We start from the raw sequence: 25,096 nt of genomic DNA on the forward strand, positions 1-25,096 counted from the left end.
CTGCTCTAAGGATTGCTTTTCCCCAAGGAGGGCTTAGAGCAGTTATTTTTGGATATCTGAAGTGCAAGAACATTCCTGGGATTCTGCAATAAGCTTCAGAGTTGGGAAAATAGAATCTGCTAGCCAGCCATGGTTTGGAAGGAGACTACCAAACATCTCCAAAAGCCAAATGTTGCTCTACTGTTGCCCTGCCTACTGAAGATGCAAAAGGTATGTGCCAGAGAGGCATCATATATCCATTGGGAGAGCTTCTCTCAGGGTCAGATTAGAATTACTTTTGATGGTTCTCTCCACTCCAGCCCATAGCCCACCTATTTGGGACTTGCAGAGTACCACTGCTGTACTGACTGGCAGAAAGCAGCTGTCCTGATTACAGTCGGCATGACTGGGGATGCTTCCTGCAACCACAGCCTTATGTACAACAAGAGCACAACCCCTTGCTGGGGAATTCCAGTGGCAAGCACCATCCCACAGGAGACTGCGCTGATGGTCCACCAGCAAGTGTTGCGCTGCTGAAGTGCCATTTTTGGGAGGAGGTGTAACTAGCTATGTCACCCTGCAGAGCAGGCTCAAAATAGGATTGCACTCAGTGTGCCATGTGGCTCAGTGGTATGTCAGGACATGTATTTTTAGGAAATTCCTCCTTTGGGCAGAAAGGGTGAAGTGCTTGGCCTGGTTTGCAGGCTGCTGGCTTTGCCCAGATCTTTTGTACTAGAACGTGGGAGCATGTCAGCCACCAGTCGATCTGTGGAGGCTCTTAGAGCCTGGATACAGTGCTAGTCCTAGTTCACCTCCTGATCAGGGTGGCTGTGAAAGGGTAAAAGACAGCTGGTCTGCTGCTGTGCTTTTCTTTGTTTCAATGCATGAATGCTTGCTCTCTCTCTTTGCTGGTGCTTTTCAGAGAGGGAACTGACCTCCAACAGAGCAGGGATGGAGAAAAAAGTAAGGAAGATCAATGTGTTGGGAAGACTATGGTCTCTGAGGAGCAACAATAAAAATGTACCTTTCAGAATGAATGTGTGAGGGGAATAGGGAGCTCAGAGACGATAGCTCATGCAGAGAAGAAACAGAGAAGGAAAAGCAGACGGTAAGTAGAGGATTTAAATAAGCTCCTGGAGAGGCAAAGAGAAGTCTGACTTGGCGAGACACTTTTTGGGTGCAGCACAGTGAAAAAATGCAGTATATCTCCATGCCCAGCCAGTTGCTGATGCGCAGACAGTGCAGTGAAAAGGACAAGGTAAGGCAGTGCTGGACTCTAGAATCAAATTCTTCTCTCTGACAGATACTTGCTGGCTTCCTCTTTTCCCCAGAACATCATTCCTATCAGGCAGCATGTGTTCAGCTCCAGCATCTGGGTTGTGATTTTTTGGCAGCTGCACAAAATTTCTGCTATTAAATCCCACCTGCCAGTCTCATGTCTGCTCCCAGAGACCTTTGCCTGTCAGCAAATGTTTCAAAATCACACTGCCAGGCACAGCACATCATTCTACAATCCCACCTCAGGCAAAAACCCTCATGCAAGGACTCCTTTTAACTTCAGTGGGCTGCAGGAGGGAAAGGCTAGAGGACAAGCCTCTAGACAAGAGGCAGAAATACTCATTTAGGTCATGGCTTGGACTGAATTCCTTTCAGCACTAGTGTAAACCAGCTATTTCCCCCTGAAATATCTGAATAATACTGTTTTGCCTGACATTTTAAGAAGCTTTGTTTTGAGACATGTTCCATGCTATAGCTGTGCAGTAAGAGAATTTGTGAACTTTGTTCACTAGAATCTGTTCATATGAAGTTTTTCTCTTTAAAATTTTGCCTTTCCCTTCTCTTGCTTCTTAGCGGTCCCAGATAGTAATGCCACCCATATGATGTGTGCATACTGTATGTTGCTCCACTGTTGAAACAGTTCCTTAGTAAACAAAATGCTGAAAAATGCTTAGTAAACAAAATGCTTGCTCATCTGTCTTGGATAAGAGATCTATCCACAGATATAACTGCAATTTTTAATTCTGTACAGGGAGAAGGGGCCTAAACTTCCACAAAAATCATCTGCTGTAATATTTCACAGTCTGAGTTTGAACCTAGGCAAGGAAGGCTGTGCTTCTGGTGCAAAGAACAACATCTCTTGGAGATGGAACAATCTACTTGATTATGGTATCTCTAAAATTGCAAACAAAAGAGACAATCAGTGCTTTTTGATGTGGACATCTGTCAGCAGAGAAACAACTGCTAATTGTCATGTAATAACCATACCAGACACTTTCATAGCAGTCATCCTTCTGGAATTCAAGCATGAAAAAATCTGTTACTCATCCAAGCACCAAGCATATTTTGTCTGAATCTGGCTGTGTTTCTGTAACTGTTTAAAAGTCAGACATGATATGATGCTCTTTTATAGATGGATACCTGAGATCAAAATACTTAGCCAAAATACAGCAGTCAGTTATTGTTTTTCTTGGCATGTGGTTAAGGTATTTAGCCTTATATTCTAATATTTGCATTTGAGTTTTAGAAGCAATGTAGGTGTACTGAGAAAAGGTACTAATATCTCACATAAATACAAGCATGTGGGATTTGCAGAGAATTGGTTCAGCAGCAGAACTATTTAGTTGCACTTCATTCAGAGAAGTCCTTGCTCCTACAGAAGCACTGTAGGAGCTGTCACTTTGGCAGCTACATGGCTCTACATGAGCTCTGAACAATGTTAAAGCAGTACAATGCTGTCTAAAAGCCATGTGTGGGGAGGAATAGCTAATTCTCTTTTTATGAAAGGATTGACTCTAGACGGCCTGCCAACTATAGAAACCATACATGTAATTTCCTAAAGCATCTGCATACCTCCCTCGCAAGCATGGGCTCATCAGCCCGTCACTTAATTGAACAGAATGGAAAAAATAGTTGCAACTTCTCCAGATACAACAGGCAAATGGATGTCTTTAATGACTAGTAACCTGAACCAGGTTTGAACTGACTGAAAACTTCTGTAGAGTCTCTCTTGATTTGATGACACCAAAGGTGCCTGTACTACAGACCAGTTATTTTGCTGGTTACATAGTTTGGCAGTAGTCTAATGATGAATACACTGTATTTGGGAAAATACAAAGGAGAAGGGAAAAATGAATTTTCTTGAGAGTTGCCAGAGAGAAATGCTGGATCATCAGGAAAGTGAGTAAAATCAATCTCTCATGATTTTCAGCAAACTAGGGAAAAAACTTGACTGAGTAAACCTAAGGAACACGATAACTGCTGCAATAGCACAGAAACATACACATAAGATACATTTTAGCACTGCCCACAGTCCTAAGCAAGAAAAATAAAATACCAAACATTATGAAGTGTTTTTTATCCATATGGAGTGAACAGAACTCTTACAGACCAATACAACCTCTAGTGCTGCATTCACTCTCTAGTCTAGCAAAGCCCTTTCATTTTTATGAGGTTGGTCTGCCTTTATTCTAGGAGGAATGGGCATGAGTATGTTAAATGAACCAGCCTGCATCTTTGAGATGCCTGGGGAAGCAGCAATGTGGAAAAGACCCATGGTGTCTGGGGAGCACTACAGACAGAAAATGAGGGAGAGGGGCATCTTCAGTTGTGTCAAAGCCTCAACAAAACACAGACTCCAGCAGCAGCAGCCCCTGATGGGGATGATGTACTTGTAAAACATTTACATTTTCAGCAGGATGTTTCTCATTAAACTCAATTGGTTTGCACACCTGCTGGGAATGACTGCTCTGCACCTCATCTCCCTCTCCTACCTGAGCAGAGAGGATGCAACTGCTGAGGCTACCACACAGCACTGTGTTCCTTTTGTGCACTGACAGTAATTGAGAAAATGGATGGCAACAGCCTGTTTTGTGTTTGCTACTGTTCTAGGAAGTGCTTTATTTTTCTCTCTATTTTTTTCCCCTCCACAGCATCAGACTCAGGTTTTTCAGCCCTTTTGTAAGACTGACAGGGCCTTGAGCAGTTTCCCGACTGCAGGGTATCCCAATTGATGCTGGTAATAAACCACTCAGGACCAAGGAAAGTACCCATACAGATACTGTGATCAGATCGAAGGGGAAAGGATGGTATTGAAGCATGCCATGGTTAATAGTGCAAAGCAGAATAGCCAGCTGTCACTAAACACTTCTCAGCCTGTTTTATGAGCACAGCCTGACTTGTACATTTTAAGAAAGAGTTTTATTGATACTGTGTTATATTGTCTGAGGCATTTATGGTTTTGCCCAGAAAGGTCGGAGGCAACCAAACCTTCAGAGAAAGCTGCTAAAACTGTGTGGACAGTCAGCAGGACTTCTGGTTTAACACTGCTGTCCTAAGGCTCCCTTTCTGCATGTTTAGGGAGCCAGCACTTGTCAGTGAGATGTAAGTCATACCTCAGAAGAATACTTGAATGTAATGGCCTTGTTGTACTGCAGCGTTGCCCTGCTGTGAAATGAGAAAAATGCATTTACTGTGCCGAGGCAGCAGGTCAGCATCCCAAATGTTCTCCCCTCCAACAAGCTCACTGGGTCAGAATAATTCTGTTCTGGATTGTACAGGACAGTCTCCTGGGTAACATGCTTCACAGCAGTGCTTGGGGGGAACACGCCCTTGAATGCAAGGCAGTCAATGAGGTTTATAATTACAGTGTTTCATAACCTCGCTCATTCAGGCAGGGAAGGATACTGCTGAAGGGACCTCAAACAAGAGAAATCATATATCTGCAGCTACATAAATAGTTTTTAACGTGATTTGAATCTTGGGTGACAGAAGGAGCTCTTCTGTCCACTGTGCTGTCCAGCGTCATGCAAAGAATGCACATATCAGTTTTAAACTCAGGTGGCAGTAGGACATGAAACTCCGAGTTCAGCTACCCTCTCCCAGAGAAGAGGATGTAAAATCCACTCTATCACTGAAATCTTATGACTGCATTAAGCAAGGTCTTGGCTCAAGGCCAGGTCCCAGCTGTCCCTGTAGTGATAATGACCGCTCTCCCTCGGGGTGCTGGGCACAGGCAGAAGCCAGCTGCATTTTCACACACGCACACATGTAAATTGTCTGAACGTGGTGGTGTAAATGCTTCTGGGATGACAAACTGAACCCAGAGATGTCTCATCAACAACAAGACCCTTGCAGAATACATTTTATATTTACATTATATTTATTCTTGGAAAAGCCTGGAGGTAAAAAAATAAAATCTCCTGGTACAGTTTATCTGATGCTTTGTTTTTGAGTGTCCTTGATGCATAACAGCATGCTATCATCTCTAAAGATTAAAACCAATCCCTTCTTATTGCTCTGCTGGGTATTTTCAAAGAAATTCATGCACAGATGAAAACAAATAAAAACAATGTCCAATGGCTCTGCAGAGATCCTAGGCCTCTAGTTTCAGGTAGTCGGGAGACAATTTTAAACAAACATAGACCTCTTAAATCCTTGGCTACACCTCCAGTGAGGACATGCTGGTAAAACTTCAGTAGCTTTAATTGGGGTGAGGCTGATTGAGGATTTTCAACATCATCTCCGTTTTGTGGTTTTTAGGGTACAATTTAACTAGGATCTAGAGCTTATCACGTGCAACACTGGATTTTCATTATTTTTTAAATTAGAGCTTCAAGTTAAATAACAATACCTTTGTTCAGGCTTGGTTTAAACAAAAATTCAGAGTAGCCAGGTTAGTTTTCATGATGTTAAAATCTAGGAGTTTTGATGGACTGTGGCAATGGTGGAGAAAGTCACCCTCTTATCATCAGTGCAGGACTGGGGCCCAAAATGACTGAATTAAATGCAGTATAAACTGAGAGAGCCTCAGGCACTGATGAAGGAACAGTTCAGCTTGCTTCAGTTAACATGTCTTTTGCTTTTACCCACTTGACTTTATTGTTCCAAGGATATGACCCAGTACAAGAATGAAATCCCTCCCCCAGGCCTGCTCTACTTCCAGCATTTGCTGCTGGCTCGCTTTGATGGACAGTTGCAGGAGTTTCTTAAGGAGAAATTTATGTGACACTGCTGCACTTAGGGAAAGTCTGAAAATAGGCTTTTTTCTTTTTCTTCACTCCTGCTTGTGCACTAGCTTTGCTCAAACTGAAAAAACACTGCAAAGGTATACTTGAGTGTTTGGTTTCTAAAGCCTGGGCAAAATCATTCACAAGGTCCCCTGTGAAGCAAATCAAACTCCAGATGGAACTAAGCATAGGATGCTTGGGCCAAACACATGATGTTGATTACGTGAGTATTGATTTAGGGGTGCTTGTGGTATAGAGGATAACAGGGATAATGTTGAATACAAACTCATGCTCTCTTGCTGATAAACAGCCCCAGAATGCAGTATATCACAATGCATAAGGAAGACCCAGCAGGTCATGTTTGGATTGTACCTGCTGCACAATTCCATTCCATTTTTAGAAAATCTCTCTTTTATTTTTAAATTAACCTTACACTTGCTATACATTGCCCACCTACTTTACTCCAGTTGAAATTTGTTTGCTCTTCAGTCTGTATGCTGGCTGGGTGTTGAAACCACCCCCAAGTTTTTGGACAGTAACATAAAAAAATCCTCCCATGGCCCTCCCTCACCACTAGACTCATTTTTTATAAAATACGTTGTCCCTGCTAACCTAGGCCATATCCTATCCTTTGCTGCAATACCAGTGCTGCTGACCACACTGCTGTCAGTTGGTTACTTGTGGTGTAAAAGCACAAACAGCAGTATTTAAGATGTACAGTATTGCAGAAAGCCAGTTACATTCATGGCCTTCTTTGCCTCTTCTACTCTGGGTGGGGATTACTAGAAGCCCAGCGGCTTTGTTTGGGATAGTTACTTTTATCTTTTCCCTGGTTTATCTCTTGAAAAGCTGATTTCCCAGTATACTGGGGGAGCTATGGAAGCATCAGATTCTTGTGTTGTATGCAGTGAGGGACAGTAATGCTCAAGCACAGTTATTCAGGCTTGTCAAAGCTCTATGTAGCAGTGCTAGTCACCTGGGAAAGGGGGTGGCATCCACACCTACACAGCTGCTTCTCTAACCCCCTTCCTTGACAAAAACATCTCAAGTCTAGGTAGTGTTAAAGACACAGTATAGGTTTTTCTTCCTTGCCCCAAGCACTGGGATATTCTGCTATAGATACCTAAAAGCCATCATAATTCCTTTTAATTTGAAAGGTTTCACCTTTCACCATCAGCTCTGCAGTATCTGAGCAAAGGAAGTCTCTTCTAAAGGGAGATCTCTTCTAACAGGAGATGGAGAGAGACAGTCCCTCTGGTTCTTCTCAAACTGTGACAAGCTCTATGACCACTGAGATGGAAAAAGTTTGCAAATTGTCTAGTTCAAAGTATGCAAAAATAGCAGGGCTGCAATTCCAACAAGGCTGCTCTCTGTCCTTGTTTGATGCCAGATTGTGGGAGTGAAAATGCGTAGTCCAAAACTACTGAGATTCAATCCATTTACAGAATTTTAATTGTATGAATTTGATTTGAAAGAATTTGTGTTACATGAATATATCATGACTTGTCATTGTTGCCTGCATTGACACTACATTATGTGAACATTCTTATTCCAGAGACTAGCTACATTGATAAAATCACTTAGTATAGCTGACCAAGCTAAAAATAAATTTATAAAAAATGGGCTGTCTTTTGGCTCAAGCATCTCACATATATGCCATTTTTACTTTGTGATGCTGCTATTTTTGATGCCGCTATTTTATATTTTCTGGTTTGGGAAAGCTAATTTCAAACAATAGGTTAGTTGCAAACCACTTCCTTTGATTGTTTTTCATTCACTATTCAAAGTAACAGATAAGTTAAAATGATATATGCTTCCAGTTTGTCTGATTTGCTGTGTCAGCCAGCAAATAATATATAATACAGAATTTTTAAGGGAATGCAAAATCTATGAGTTGAGAAAGTTGTCTAACCACTGGTGACTATGGTGAGGTTCAAAGAAAAATAATTTCAAGCGGCAGAAATGTGAAATTAACACTTATCTCAAATACTTGCACAATCATTTATCACTAGTGAAAAGTAGTCCTGAGATTTCAAGGTTGCTTATTGGACATATCTGTGGTATTCTAGGAACAACACCAAGGAGTGCTAAGGTGAGGGTTTCTGCTTCTGAAGCCTGGAATTCTCCAGGGCTTGTGGATTTTATTGGTCTCTCTACATTTATTTACTTTTCTTGCTCTCAAGGCAAGACACTTTTCAAGCAAACAGGATACCAAATGGTCCATGAACCCGGTGCTGAAGATACTGCAGGCAATTTTGCTCTTAATGTGCATGAAATATGTACAGAATCTCTTACTAGTTTTCCTTGTGACTTCAGTAAGAGTATCTGCTTGTACTGCAGAAGCCTGTCCTGAACTATCCTCACGTACAAAATCTCAGTTCAGGAAAGATTTAAATGCTGTGGGGTCTGGCTGTATGTTAACAAATCTATAAGCTCTCCTACAACATCAAGCTTTGAGCCTCACAATGTGGTGAGCGATTATACAGGACTTTAGAAATGCTTCACTGTGGCATTTGTTTAATTTGACCTAGCTTCATTTGTCTGTATTAGTCACTCCTGTGCTCTGCTGAGCTGCAAGTGACAGCCTCAAAGAGAAAATACCTCTGCTGGCCAATCAGATCAGAAATTCTGTATATTTTGTTTAGATGCAAGGGAATAATACTGCTCTCTTATTAAAATCCATACAATCCCACAGAAGTGCCAAATCTGCTCATCATTAGATGTTTTGGAAAACATTGCCCAGGGGAGTATTTACATAAGAATGAAGCCAAACTTTCTTGTTTAAAAAAATGATCACTATCTCAGAACTGCTTCAGAATTTATTTTAGATGCAATTCATAGTTCATCCTTCACTAACAATTAGGTTTGGCCAGGTTGGTATGGTATGCTAAATGTGCTGAACAAGTGAACGTATTTCACTTTTCAAGGAAAAGAGAGGCAGTAGTAGGGTAGATCTGCACATTAGGGAGAGTTTTGATTGTCCAGAGCTGAATGATAGTGATGATAGGGTTTCCTGTTTATGGGTAAGAATCAGGGGGGAAGGCCAACATGGCAGATATCCTGGTGGGAGTCTGTTATAGACCACCCAATGAGGATGAAGAGGCAGATAGAATATTCTATAAGCATCTGGAAGATTAAGTCTTACAATCACTAGCCCTTGTTCTTGTGGGGTACTTCAACTTACCATATGTCTGGTGAAAATACAACACAGCAAACAGGAAGAAATCTAGGAGTTCCTAAAGTGAGGTTCCTGGGGTTGTTTAGGCTGAAGATATGGAGGCTCAGAGAACTCTGTAAAACTACCTAAAAGGAGGATATATCCAGCTGTCTCTTCTGCTGAGTAACAAGCAAAAGGACAAGAGAAAGTGGCATCAAGTTGTGCCATGGGAGGTTTAGGTCAGATATTAGGAAAAATTTCTTCACCAAAAGGGTTGCCAAGCATTGAATGACAAACATGCTGCCCAGGGAAGAGGATGGAGTCACCATCCCTGGAGATATTTAAAAGATGTGTGGATGTTTTAGTGGTGGACTTGACAGTGCTGGGTTAACGGTTGGACTCAATGATATTGGAGATCTTTTCCAACTCAAACAATTCCATGGTTCACCCATATGCTGCCTCTTTAGTGTTGGTTCATGTAATGTTCAATGCAGGTGTTAAAGCCTGCAATACACAGATTGACTTGACAGGTTGTGGAGAAGAAGTGGGAACTGTTGCTTATAACACAAGGAGAGACAGAGACCACAAGGATAAATTTACCACTGAACAGCATTTGCTGTACTAACATATGGAAGAGCAGCTTTTCCTGACCCTCAGGGGCCCAGGCCCAGATATGTGAGAGCCAAAGCATGGATGGTTGTTTCCCAGTGGCTCTCTGTATTTGGGTTGCATGGTGAGGTTTTGGTAGCATAGGGGCTAAAGGGGTGGTTGAAGTCAACTCACCACACTCTCCATTTCAGGTATCCAGCACTGCCCTCACTCAGCCTCCCACTCTACTCACTTCAGGATCACAAGACTTCACTTGTTCAACAAATTAGACTCCTCCTGCCCTGACCTGGCTAGTTCTGCAAGGAAAGTCTTCTTTAGAATCTGGCTTTTTTATTTTCCTACTTTGCTCTGTCCTGGGGCACAACCCACTTACCACACGGCCTTGGGGACCTGTCCCCTTTCCAAAGCATCAGACCCCAACCAGTCAAGATTGCTCAGGGGATGCAGAAGCTGCTCCTTCCATCTAAGGTTTCGTAACCAAATCTGAGCCTGCTAAAAAACTAGCTGACACTACGCTTCTTGTAGCTCTGATGTACACAAATATGTGCGTGTACACAGAGATGCACACACTTGTGGCCCTGCTGTAGGCCACAGAGGATGCGAGAACCATTCCAGCAGCTCGCCTGTCTACAAACAACGAAAGCATAAAATCACAAGGTCACACCAGACAGCCTCCTACCAAAGGTGTTTTCCTCCAACAGCTTCCCAGTGACTAGTGAATTCCCAACATTGCTCTGCTTCTGCTAATGTTGCCTTGAGCAATATCATTCCTTACTGTCTACAGTGTGGAAAAAGGTCTTGAACACTGTGTGGTTTTCTGTATGAAGGGGACTGTGAGTTACTGAAAAAAATCAGTGTTGATACCAAAATCTGAGCATAACTCAGACATGGCAGCTCCATATTTTTAAATATAGCACTGACCAAACTTAATCTTTTACTTATTCTGAGTGTAAAAAATCTTACTTGCCATAAGTGACCATTATGTGCAATTTGCCTCTGGCCCTCAACAACGCAGGTCTTGTTTGTCATTTCAGTGCCACAGTCTCCCTGGAGCTCTAAGAAGAACTGCATATGCTGAACAGTGACCTCTTGCACCTGGGATGGAATAACCCCACACAACTGTACCAGCCAACTGGGGAAAAGTAGCTCGGCAGGAGAGAACTTGGGGATGCTGGTGGACAACAATTGAGCACCAATTAGCAGGGCACTCGTGCAGTGCTGAAGGCTAATGTCACACTGTGCTGCACTAGGTAATCCCTCACAGCAGACTGGCAGTAATTATTTCCTTCTATTTTTTTAATATCTGGAGTGCTGTCACCAGTTTTGGGTTCCTCAGTACCAAAAAGATGATGACAAACTGGAGAAGGACAGGTGTAGGGCCACTGAGACGGCTAGGGGGACCATGATATTACGAAAAGCTTGCGAGAGGAACATTTATTCAGCCTTTCCCCCTCCAGGCTATGGATGTATTCAATTGCTACTTTCAGCTACCTGATAGGTGACTGGAAAAAAGACAGGACAAAACTTTTCTCAGAGGTGCTCAGTTGCAATGGATTAAGGTACAGCAGGGTTGTACCTTACCCTTGTTCTGGTTGATTAGCTATTTAGAAAAAAATCCTCACAAGGAGTGTGCAGCATCATAACACAGGCTTTGTGGAGAACAGCCACCCTTGGAAATAATCAAAGCTCAGCTAGACACATCCCTGAGCTACCTATATCAAATACAGATATTTGAAGGTGGCCTTGCTGTGAGCAAGAAGCAGGACCAGACGACCTCTGGAGGAAAGGTCCTTTCTCACCTAAATTCTTCTATAATTCTAATGTGCCCCATGACATGTGTGCTAAGATATTAAGAGTACTTAATATATCATCACTGGTGTCAGGTATCATCAACACTTTCATCAGCTGGAACACTGCCGAGCTGACTCAAATACTGTACATCTTGTCTAACTGCAATTAAAAAGGCACATGGCAGTTTCTGTGTATCTTAATTAGCCTTGTACCATACACACTGACATTCAAAATTAGCTGACTTGGGGGGTCTGTTACCCACTCAATTCAGAGTTTATATGGAGCTTGCCTGTTCTGTTGTAAATCTTACTAAGGCTCACAAAAGAAGGCCCTCCTTCAGAGTCACATTAACCACAGTCTGGGTTTTGAGGGATCAAAGCAAAACTCACATAGTACAAACCTAATGAATCAAACCCTACAAGATTAATGTTCCTGCATAAAGCAGCAAACCTCACATAAGAGCTCCACAGACCTGCCTCTTCTTTTATTGCTCTGCTCTTGGGATGTAAGAGGAGCAGCAGGGCAGTGATGTCTCTCCCACACTGGTATCTATTATTGTAATGCTAAGTGCTAGCTCCTGTCACCCCCGTAATCCTGTTTGGGAAGCTCTGCTACAGCATTTATGTTCTTATCTTTGTTTAGTCAATGCTGGCAAATAAAAGCATAAACAAATAATCTCCACAGTACAGCTTGGCACTACTGAGATGCTGCCATTTGTGTTCGAGTTGATTTTTATTTGCAGTCTCTTATGTTGGTGACAATCTTGGAAAGCAGATACAGCCTGGTAAGTGATGCAATTGTAAAACTGATGTTTTTATGAGTTTACTCCTTTTATTTAAATGAATGCTGAACAGGTGATCACAGGCAAAGAGAGAACTGGGCTAATTACAAAAACATCAATGCAGTATTTTCTCTGGAACAAGTCAATATAATTTTACCTCTTCCTGCCTTAAGCCATGCACTAGGAGATACTCAACTGCCTCATATGATATAACTTAAAGAGGTATGTGATCTATACAAACATAGGCACCCACTTTAATTGCACAGTCTCTCTATATCTTTAGGGCAAGAACAGAGGGAGACTCTTCCACAAGGCAGTGCAGAGCAGCAGCCTAACAAAAGATGCTCTGCACCAATCTTGGAGAATACCCCTCTCTGGGCAAGAGGTAGAAAGAATGACCAACTCATCTACCTAAGCTAAAGGCTGAGAACTAGGCAATGTGAATTTTCCCCACATAAAATGGAATTACCGCCTCAGACTCTGAGAAGCAAAGAGGAAGTATAAAAGTCCATTGTTCTGTTTATTTCTTACAAAGCCAGTGGCTATTAAGTAAAGCATGACAGAAAAATTACTACCCATTCAATTTCCAAAAATACTAATCATGAGGACAGATTTAGGCAAGCATTGTATCTGACAATGCCAGTGAACTGCATGACTCCAGAGAGCAACCACAAGACAGAGATGCTCCAGCCCGTTTCTGATCAAGCAGCTCCCAGTTGGTATGCTGCACCCAATGGTGGTCTCCGGTCCATGCCCTTCCTGATGGTGGAAAGGCTTGGCTAACTCCAGTGCTCATAAATCTCCCCACTGAAAGGTGATTAGCTTGAAAATCCCCTGTTGTTCTGTCAGGAAGCCATACAGAAGAGGTGCAAATCCATTAAATTACATCTGGCAGACATGTATCTAAGAATACATGGCATTTGGTGATATATGGAAACTACCACACTATACCTTCAGACAGCTTATACGACTATCTCTTTCCAAATTAACATTCTTGCCATCTGATTCTCATTAGACTCACTCAACTGTTCCATTAATCTTGTATTTTTCCTCCCAAGGGATTAACATTGATTTTTTTTTTGTCTTGCGCACACACAGGAAGGTCATACTGTTTCCTACAGGGTGGATTCATTCAATAAGGAACTACACTATTAAACCTGACTTGATGTTATTGTCAATGGAGCTGAGCTGCCACAATGCTGCTCATTTTTAAGAGAATCTCAATGCAACTCTCCTGAGTCCAGCTACATCCATCATTCCACTCCATGATACACACAAGCCGCTTGACGACTCATTAAGAATACAGATAAAAAATGGAAGTCAGGGCTGCATTCCAGGGAAGCCCTACTGACATTCAAACTCCACCTCTAATTTAAAAAATAATAAACAAAATAATTACAAAATGCTTCTGGGAATAGACGTTCTTCGTCAGAAAATAGAAATAGGAAGGCAGGACAACAGGTAGGCCTGCAAGACATTTTAGCTGGATACTCTGCACTTTAGGTCGCAGGTGAGGACATTATTAATTCAGTCACTGGAGACCTGGACAGGGCAGCCTGCATGCCTGAATGGGCAACCACTGTTTTGGGTTTGGTTAAGTCCTACTTACAGGTACTTTCGGGGCTGTCCACTCTCCCTCATAAATTGACTGAGCTGCAGTATCAGATGACCCAGAAGGCTGCTTCAGAACCTCCCTGCACTGATGGCCGAGAACCCTCTTCAATCTCCAGCAGCCATTTATAGCAGATCAAGCTGCCTCCTTTAGCTGATGCAGCTTTTTCCCCCCCCACAGCATTCACTATTTGTTTCCATGTGTACCTGCAGAGAGCAGGAAGATCTCTTCGCAGTCTTCGTTTTACTACCCCGACAAGTCGAGATCTCTCTATCCCACCCCTGATGATCATAGGCCATTTTTCCCCTAAGGCTTTCCCCTGCCTCCATCTTTTTCCAGCCAGGGATTCTCTCTCTTGACCCCTTTTGCAAAAAGATAAGCAAGAGTCACATTAGCAATATTAAACAGCAGCTCATTGATAGACTGGAGATTTATAGAAGCATGAGGAAGGACAAGAGAAAAAGAGCAAGCGGAATGTTTTCAACATGTAAAAAATACACAAGTTTAGATGTCATGAAGAACAAACATAAAGCGTATATTAAGTTCCTGCCTCAGGAACTGATTTTTCCAAAGGGCTGAGGACTTCCACCTGATTTCGTGGTCCTGGATTGTTTGTTCTGTTGTTTTCAAATACTCCTTCAAAACCACTGGAACAAGCTTCTAACCTAAGTGCACTTTAAGATTCTTTGTAGTGAATTTTACCTTTCTTGGATTAAATAGTAAATAAATAGCATTGAAAAAGCCTTCTGGGGCAAATCAAGGTTGGGTTCAAGTCCTGCAGAAATCTACAAGGCGAAGAGAGATGAAAAAGGAAGAAACAAGCAACTGAACAGGTTATGGAAGAGAAAAAATTATTTTAACTGTCTCTGAGCAGTCAATGCTTTAACTTGGTATTTTTAAAATAAGTAGCAGTCTATGCTTTTTGCTGTCGATTCCTTCCCCTCCCCTTCTCTTATACACCTATATATCACCATCTGCTTGTTCTCCAAATGTACTGGAGAAATGCAGTGAACTGAATAGAAAAAAAAAAAAAGGAGAAAAATTGTTCACAGCATAGTCCCCTCATCGAGGGAAAACTTATGGGGTGGACTGAAATGTTTAAATGTTTTGTACTATCAGAGTAGTCCAAAAATATCCTACTGGAGACTAGGACTTTGCAAATTCACCCTTGCAGTGTTTTCTTGTGCACTCCATATTAGGTAGACCTAAGAGAGTCCCAGTGTGAGTAGCTCTCAAAGCTGCATCAGAGAAGACGTCACTGGTCTTCCTTTGGGTGGCTCGAATCTCCTGTTGACTGTCACTATTACTTACTTAAGGAAGGGGGGAAAAAAAGGCACTTCGCTCAAGGTTGCTCCATTTTTGGAATGGCTTGTAATGACTGTCTGCTTGAATGCTTTTCCTACCTTTAGGTCTGTCATCTCTCTCTTAAAAATCCAGCCCCCTTCTCACCAGGGAAAAACTGCAGAACTGTACTGGTACAAAGATGTTCTGCTTGCACTGAATTTGCAAAGCAGAAGAATACATTCACTGTCAGAGAAAGGAAGCACCCTCCCTCCCCCCTGCGAAAAGCTATTTTCTGCAGGCGTTGTCATATCTTATCCCCAGGAAGAGGAGAGGGCTGTGCTAGAAAGCCATCAGATTCACATTTGCTTCTGTTTTACTCTGTCCTTCACAGCACCGCTGTAACAATTCATCAATACAGTAGAGGGCAAGGCATGACACACAGGCACAGCAGATTCCTCTAATGAAAACAAATCCTTGCTAGAGGAAGAAATAGTTTGCAGGTCTGCCTCCTAAATCCTGCTCCCACTGCAAAAATGTTTCCATCACTACTTATATTTAGGGACATAAGGGTGCTCAGAGCTCTAAAGCACTTTTGTGCTGAACAGTTGCAGTACTTCGTCCAAAATAATTTGTGGCCCAAAATCCCAAGTGAATACGGGAATCAAGACATACAATTAGAATAAATAAGATTTTGCATTTACAGAGCGCCTGTCATCTGAAAGTATGTGCAGATATTAATTAAGCTCCACAAACCCCAGATGAAGCAGATTAGTAGCTTCATCCCTGTTTTACAGAGGTTTAGAGTAAAGTGTGACACATGATCAGAGCTGAAAATGCAGCAGAGCTGGCCATGCCAGGGACGGTGAGAGCCAGGGCTCCACCTCCTCTCTGGCCTCTTCAGTGAATTGCCTTCAATGGAAAATGACTGAGTTGCAGTTCTTTGCTCTCTCTAAGAGGAAGGACCCACCCTATTGCACAACAGTAGCAAAGTCCCAGCCTGAAGTACTTTGATAAATACCATGAAATGGTGCCTAGTTTGGGAAGAGAAACTTGGAGCTCGCTCGCTTTCATACATTTGCTTTGGGTGCTCTATCTTGCTCTTTCTAAAACACCAAAAGATTGCCCCTGCAGCAGCACCTCCACAAACAGTCCTAATAGCTTGGCTTGTGGCTTCTCAGGATTAAGGGACATGGCATACAGAATATCTGAAGTACTTTAGTAACTGATACTTGTTTTTATATTTCTATTTCTATGCATTTTTACTATATTTTAACTCAGAAGCCACACCAACCTTGAGTCACGCAGACAGAATGTAATTAAAAAACTAGTCAATACATACATCAAAACCTTAAAATAACCCTCTCTTGAAGCAGGTTTTACATACAGAAATTCTGAATAATAAACACACCTGATACCATCCAAAAATATTTAAAGTAATGAACACAAGGAATGGATGTATTAAGATAAAAACTAGTAATGCTTCAATTGTTTTCTATGTTAAAGAATAGTAAAAAATTTATTTTGCAGACATTATCTACTGAAATTTGAATTCTTATGACAGCAGTTTCTCCAAGATTCCATTTAAGTATTTGTTTAGGCAGTAGCTATGATAATGAAAACTATTCTCAGCATCACAAAAGTAGTACAACTGTCCACTTCATCAAATTGCCCAGTCCTTAACTCTGCTTATTACCTTCGCCTAAACAAGAGCGGGGGGACCATCAAATGCAGCCAGGAAGAAGTATCTCCAGAACAGATAAAAACAGGTTGCTTGCTGTGTCTCTAGATGCAATTATCCACCTAATTACACGTAGGACAAATGCACAGTTGTTCTAACTACTAGAGGATGAATTTTAATCATGATGTTCAGTTCTCTGTACACAAATATGAAAAACTGAGGAAGAAATGTCACTGTAAATGGAAACAGATCATGGCATACCTATCTACAAACTAACAAAAAATGCATAAACTACAGACAAAAAGCAGCATCTCAGATGATAACTAACTCTATTAAATAATGTGAAAATTACACTCTTTTGTTCTCACATTTAAGCACAGAAAGCATTCTAATTTAGTTTTCAGGGTAAAAATGGTTTTAATTTGGGTCCTAGCTACCTTACAAGACATACAGACCTTGGTATGATGGAGCTGTGATAATTTACCCACACAGAGAATCTGCCCTGTGATTTATATCATTACTCCAAGGCAGCATGAAACAAATCCCCAAGGAAGTAACACATGTCATCCTTGAAAATATTAAGCAATCAAACCATGTTTTTATTATGTGAATGGATGCTTTTGAAAACAAGGATGCATGCACCATACTGTGAGGTAAAATGAAATAAATGAACAGAAATAATTCATTTCCATGTTCTAATCAGCAGAAACTGTAGTCTTCAAATTATCCTGATCCTACCAAATGTGAGTCTGGACACAAGAGGTTGACTCTCCTACTAAACATGAAATTGCATCCTAAGTACACAATGAAGGCCAAATTAAACAGTCCTAGACCCTTTGCAAAGGCTTTCTTTTTATTCAGTCCTTGCATCCCACTGAACAATTAAGAAGCTTTAAATACAGCATCATATAGTTTTTAAATGCTCAGATCTAATCAAGAGCAATGTACTTATACTATCTATACAAAAATCTGTTCTTAAGCAAGGTCTTCAGCTTCTAGCATTACCAGCATTACCTGTGTTCCACCAGGTAAAAGGATGTCTCTGGCAAGCAAAATGAAGTATATTTATCAAATACTAGAACTACACACTTCCTGGCTGTGTTGTATTCACAGATGGGACACGGACATCTCTGCAAGGTCCTGTGACAAGTATTACACTGCTTACTGCCATTATAAATAACCATGCATTTATTAGAGATGCTGACCATCCAGAAAATAAAATCCAGCCCCTACAGGCACGAGGAGATGGAAACAGACCTTTGATAACAAAATCGGGTTAATACAAAACACTTGAAATAGAACATTGTATTTCTATGAAAATGTACATAGACATAATTATGCGAGTAAAAGAGTTATTTTTTGTAAGTGCATTATTTGCTCTAGCCTGCCTATCTTAAAAAGAACTGTAAGAAGTTCAGAGAGAAGTAGTAGCAATAAAAGAAAGGAACAGGAATGGGTCAGTGACAGATACCGATAAAATCAGTAATGGGAGCGAAAATAAGAATCAGTGGGGTGTCTTCCAAAATAAGGACAAGGTGCAGCTCTATGGCCAAGAACATACAGAATGTGGCGGTTCTTTGTACAGCAGAAAGGAGACCTGTGGGTCTCCTTGCCGAAGGATGTTGTCAATGATGAAAGCTCTAACACAGGCTCAAGACAAGCTCATGAAGGAGAAATGCACTGTGAATTACTATGCAAGTAGAATCTAACTCTACTTCAGGATGTCCCTGAGCTAAGTCATAACCTTAGAAGTACCACGTATGCCTGCCCTGCCCTCATTCTTTCCTAGGCACTTCTTTGATGCTGTTGGTGAGAATGACTTACATAAACCTCTGGCCTGACCTGGTACAGTCATGCCAATATTATGTTTAGTATCTACTTTCAGAAAAAAGTTCCTGGTAATAGCTTTAAATTCACTTTGGAGGGGATGACTGGATGGAAAGCAGCTTTGCAGGAAAGGCCTTGGTGAAAGAGTAGCTGGCCATGGGCCGGTGATGTGCTCTTGCAGCAAAGGCAGCTAACAGCATCCTGGGATGCATTAGGAACGGCGTCTTCTGAGTATCTCAGTATGTTTTTAGTTTATCTTGCAATATTACGTATGGAGCTTTAGGACTCAAATCCAGCATGCTGGAATTGATTTTCTCCTCCTCTGAATCAAAAGTGGGAATGGTACTGAATGCACTGTGGCTGGAACTAGCAAATTTCAATGTCATTCTCTGGTTACATACAGGTGGGTGGATTTGTGTATCGCTTTACAAGGAGGTGTCATCTGCCCCAGCTTGTATTATATTTTCTGACTTTGTTGGACACATGTCAGTTTTGTTATCACTGTCCCAAAGCTGTGTATAGCATGATGTTATATAAACAAAATTTGGTACATACTGCAAAATGTAAGCCATAGTTATTGGTTGTAGGAATGTGCAGTCAGAGGTCACAGTGTAAGACAAGGGGATATGGACTAAGCTCTTGTTTCTAGACCAGCGAAGACACCTGCTCAGTAGAAACTCCATCAGCCTCCCTGGGGGAAAGAAGTGCTCTGTGATCCTTGCAAGCAGGCCCCAGAAGGAGCCTGTGAAAGGCAAGAAGGAAAAAACAGGGCTGTTCTAATAGAAATGTGTGAGACAGAATCAGAAGAAATGTGGAAAAAGAACCTTAGCAAGTTGTATTTATGAAAGAAAACTGTGGTCTCACAGTATGTACAATTTTTAAAGGCCAAGCTAATTGTTTCTGGCAGCCAAAGGAGTTCCACACCTCACCAGGAGTTCTTTGGTACATAAGTATGCTCCAAATAGCCTCAAAAACTGACTGTGTATGTTTTTTCCAAGTGAAAACAGAACTCCTCAACAAATATGCTTCCTTAAATTAGGTATTAGCCAGTAGTATTTACTTTGTAAATGCCAATGGTGGATTCCTAATACAGGCTTAAGGATCCTGTGACATCACTCAGAAATTGCAAGTGTTACAAGAAGCAGCACAACTATGTGGTATTTTCAAAGTGCCTGTGGTTTCCTAACCACAGTATTGACACCAAGTGCCAAAGGCCCCTGTGATGAAGCAGAGCATGTACCCACTTCATCGGATGTGCTCAGCACGGCACTCCTGCCGAACAGCGCTGCTCTTCCACGCAGCACCGTGCTTTATATGGAAAGTTCACTGATTTGACAGCTATTGTAAACACTCTACAGTCACAGTAAAACACAGCCATTTTCAGCTAAGCAGAGAAAGAGCTCGTGTGTATTATGGTGGTGACTGTATTCTGTGTAAAGGTGAAGTTACTGACACCCGGTGGACTCATTCATTGCTAGATCTGTGCCCTTCATTTAAAGCCAGCAACACTCTTCAGGTTGGAACTTTCCAAATATAGCTTTGACAACCCAATTCTGAGAGCCCAGGGGAAGAGACATGACTACTTTGCTAATTGATGCTGATACACCAGGGAGGATCAGCACTGTCTGCAACAGAGTCTTTCCTTAAAGTGGACTAGGTCAGCTGGATGGCACCAAGTCAAACAGTAATTCTCATAACCAGACCATCTTTCTCTAAATTATTACATATCCACAACAGTATTACTACAGTGGGAAAACAATGTACTCGATCTGGGAGGACCAGCACTGAAACAACATGTGCGAATTTAATTCCAGCTGCCTGTGTATGTGTCTTGCATAGTTCTGAACCCCTTGGAACTAGGTGATAATCTGTTTTGGTCTCTTGCATAAGCCAAGACATATATTTCCCTCTGGTAGGGGACTGAACATACTGTGCTCAAAAACTTGTATTTTTAATAAAAGTACAGCTAGTACTTGGCTAATTCATACATTTCAGAAAGGCATTCAGTTTTCTTCTGATGGCCTTGAGGAGATTCAGAATTTACCACTTGTTACATTACATCCTCAACTGCATAAACCCAGTCTTAAGTTCTCCATGGGGACACTGTCTCATTCAGTACACAGGACAAAATCACTTAGCTAGCAGCCATTCAATATTTTATTTTTGCCCTTTTCATTTGATGCATAGCCCTAAAAGCCTTGTTTACTGCACATTATTCCAGCTCTATTCTGAAGGCAGAATGATTAATTTCTTTACAGGCTTTTCTATAGTGCTCATCAGATGTTTCTAACTTGTTATGTGCAATTTCCTAGCTTTTGGAAAAACATACAAAGGAGTGCCATTATGTGGCATCATATAACTACTGCCATGATTCATATCAGCAGGGATAGACCAGACCTTTGCTATCTTAGCTAACAGGTGTAAACCACAGGCTGCCAGCATGGCCAAGATAAAGGAGATGAGGCACATGCTTAAGCAAGTGATTTTCACTGATATTTGCTGGCACCAGGATGGGAAGAATCAGAATCTTAAGGAGATTGAAGGATATGGAAAGAAAGTACAGGTTCCTGCGCCTTTGCCACTCTCATAAGATTGATCTCTTTAATTTGCCCTTTCCAACAAGCCCACCTGTCAACCCATGTGTCTTATCTATCCAGTCTTATTCAGTTTACCTATCTTACCCTATTTTCCATCTATCCTTATTTCTCTCACTTTGTTATTGAGTTTATCTTTCTTCCTCCCCACTTGCTTACAGACTGAGTCTCTGCCCCCAAATTTCCCATCTCATTGTCTTTTTCAACTCTCCTAAATTTTACTTCCATCCCTTGACTAAGACATTACCAAAGAATACTCTGAATTGGAAGGGACTCACAAGGATCATCAAAGTCTGTCTCCTGGCCCAAAACTGCACAAGATAGCCCCAAGAATCACACCATGTGCCTGTGAGCATTGTCCAAACACTTCCAGTACTCTGGTAGGCTTGGTGCTGTGACCACTTCCACAGGGAGCCTGTTCCAGTGCTCAAACATCCTCTGGGTGAAAAACCTTCTCCTAATATCCAACTTAAGCCTCCCCTGACATAGCTTCAGGACATTCCCTCACATCCTAACACTGGTCACCAGAGATAAAAGAAGTAAGTTCCTACCTCTCTGCATCCCCTCATGAGGAAGCTATAGACAGCTATGAGGTCTCCTCTTCTCTAAGCTGAACAAGCCAAGTGACCTCAGCTCCTCCTGGTAGGGCTTCTCCTCTAGATTCTTCAACATCTTCATGGCCCTCCTTTGGACCTTCCTATACTGTGGTGCCCAAAACTGCACACAATATTCAAGGTGAGGCCGCCCCAGTGCAGAGCAGAGTGGGACAATCCCCTCCCTCGACTGGCTGGCGATGCTTTGCCTGATGCCCCTCAGGACACGGTTGGCCCTCCTGGCTGCCAGGGCACTGCTGACTCATGTTCAACTTGCCCTCAGCCAGGACCCCCAGGTCCCTTTCTATGAAGTGGCTTTCCAGCCTCTCATCCCCCACCCTGTATGTACACCCAGGGTTGCCCCAGGGCTTGTGCCTTCACAAATCCACCCTGGCTGTGACCAATGACAGCATTGTCTTTCAGGTGTTTTTCAGTAACTCCCAGAATAATCTCTATAATTTTACCAGTCACTGAAGTGAGACTGACAGGCCTGTAGTTACCAGGTCATCTCTCTTGTCCTTGTTGAAAATTACTGGAGTTTGAGGGGAAGGAGCATTCACAGACACTTTAGAGCTTTCAGAAATACATATCTACTAAGCACATACAAGATGTGTTTTTTAAAGGTTACAACTTGGATAACCTGGAAAGGATTTTCTTAGGGATGGTAAAAAGTGCATTAGTATGTTACCCATTCCTTGCAAAACCTGAAGACACTAAGGCACAGTAAAGAAGATGTCACAGAAGCCTTTAAGGTCTCTTCTGTAGCCTCATTTTCAGTAACAGTTATGACATTTTCTGAAGTCAACTGGGCCAGAGCAGATTTGCATCTCAGAAATTTTTATTCCAAATTACTACAGTTTCAGAAAATTTCAAGTAACTGAAATAGGAAGACACAGAATGTGGTTGTGTCCACAAAATAAGACAAAAATTAAAGCTGTTAGTACCACGTTGGAATCTAACTTGATGGTTGTTCTGGTATCGGTGACATCTGAAATCATGACACTGAGCAAAGAATATAATTCCATCTAGCTAGGTTTTTAATGACTGAATTTGTAAAGGCTATATTAGAACATCAAAGTAATATTATTACCCCATATAAGCTTGAAATGTGTATAGCATATGTCTCCTGACATATGCATCAGCTATTAATTTGCTATTTTTGTACTAAACATTCATTATTACCAAATATCTCATCCCTTGCCTTTACGTTCTACTATTTTCTCTCAATTAGAACTTCACATTTGTCCTCTTGTGCACTAATACCCCTTCACTTTCGGAGATACCAGCAAACCCCATCAGGACCAAATTTATGCCAGCAGATACAAATCTGCTAACAAAGACACTAAGCAGTCACATGGATATAGAATTCCTGTAAAAAATAAATTAGTCAAGACAGACTTCTAAAACCCCAGAGAGACCTAGTAAGGGCTACAGTTAAAAAGACAAATAATTGATGAAATTTGATTTACTGTTCTGATTTCACAAGAGAAGTGGGTTTTGGTCTTCCACAAAGCTCCCTGTATTACAACTACTGTTATTAAGCTCTAGGCCCTGTGTCTGGAAAACAGTTTGTTTTGGGCTTGGTGCCACAGAAAAAAGAAAAATTTGCTGGGTAGGAGTGTTACCAAAAAACACCCACAAATGTGGAGTCACTGCCCCTACACAAGGCTGAACTAAGTTGCAGCTTAAGGGAGCAACAGATTAATTTTGTTGTAAACTCATAGTTTATCTTGATTTGTATAGACACAAGACACCAGCCCAAGGTTTCCAAACCCCACATATATATATCTATATATCTATATCTATATCTATATCTATCTATCTATATATCTCAATATATATCTCCACATTCAAGAGTTATTTAGTTCAGATCTTTCGAACATCAGTGTACTGCTAATTTAAAATGCATAACAGTTAGTAGAAAAAGCAGCAAAGACAAAGCAGTGAATTGACTTCCAAAACTATCAGCCTTTGTCAATTAAAATATTTACTTTTGACACAAGTGCTAATTAGTTAAAAACATTCAATCCAGTCTTAAAATAGAGGTTCAAGCTACCCAATTTATGCTTGGAACAGTCACTTGCTCTCAGGATTAGGAAGACAATGGCATCCAGAGCAAGCATGTGCCCTCTCCCCTCTTATTACAGTTAATCAGGAACATAAATACTATAATGGAGCTGAGCCCCTGCAAACTCACCAGGCTGTTCATAATTTCCACTCCAGCTGGATTCACTGTGAGCGCTTCATCATACAATTGCTTAGCCTCCTCCAAATTGCCTTTCATCTCTGCAAACCTCCCACGCATGTACAATACAGCATGAGACGTGGGGAAAAGACTAGCTGCCTCCTGGATACAAAAGCCTGCTTCTTTGAGATGCTGCTGTTCCATGAAGAGTTCAGCTAAAAAAACCAAAACAGCAAACCATAAAAATAAAGTAAAAAACACCCTACCAATAAAGGAAATCTAACAGAGACCTTTTCTTTGTATTAATTATAAATAATTTCCCTTAAGCATATTAAAACATGAGGCCATGATCTGGCACAATGCTTACTACTATGGTTAGTGCTTACTATTATGACAGGATTCACTGAATGGATCTTTTCCTAATGCAAAGGGCTCTATACAGATGTTCATGGACATCTTTAGGTGGTGCCCTGACAGAGGACAACCTTAAGGATTCGTCCATTGAGAATGTAAACAGTGCTGAACTAAGCCCTAAGGAAGCAAGGTTGGTAGCTACTTGGCGTCATCATATGTATTTCCAAATAATCTGGGGAGGGGGGAAAAGAACAGAATATGATATCACTGTCAACTGAGAACTTCAAACACGTCAGAGTAATACGATACATCCGAGCTGGACATTAGATAACTTACCTTAAAAAGAGCATTTCTACATTTAAAAATATGGTAAAAGTGTTTCTCTCTGCTTATTTGTCAAGTTCACGAGATAGTTGTCTCTTAACTTTTCAGAGACTGTTAAAATCAAAAGACTTTTATAATATAGATCTATTTATATTGTGTATTCACCCATTTACTTCCTCATACTTTACAGAAAAATGAAATACAGCTCTTGGAAGAGACCACTCATTTACTTTCTTGATCTATCAGCAACTGTCTTAGTGGTTTTTTTAGGAAAAAGATGTAACAGGCATACACTCATGTGCTTGAATGTCAACTTGTTAATG

At 41.4% G+C, this 25,096-nt stretch overlaps 1 protein-coding gene across 10 annotated transcripts in view; it reads right to left on the bottom strand.

The window, feature by feature from the left end:
* Nucleotides 1-25,096, bottom strand: part of TTC7A (tetratricopeptide repeat domain 7A) — a 172,185-nt gene that overhangs the window by 13,613 nt on the left and 133,476 nt on the right. For all 10 annotated transcript variants that reach the window (XM_051782864.1, XM_051782866.1, XM_051782872.1 and 7 more), the window contains one exon: nt 24,108-24,310. In XM_051782864.1, the coding sequence (XP_051638824.1) occupies nt 24,108-24,310 (203 nt within the window). The remainder of the gene's footprint in view (nt 1-24,107; nt 24,311-25,096) is intronic.

The sequence above is a fragment of the Manacus candei genome, unplaced genomic scaffold (genome assembly GCF_025592945.1).
Source record: "Manacus candei isolate 608988 ecotype Guabito, Panama unplaced genomic scaffold, ASM2559294v1 h1tg000017l, whole genome shotgun sequence".
NCBI classification, from domain to species: domain Eukaryota; kingdom Metazoa; phylum Chordata; class Aves; order Passeriformes; family Pipridae; genus Manacus; species Manacus candei.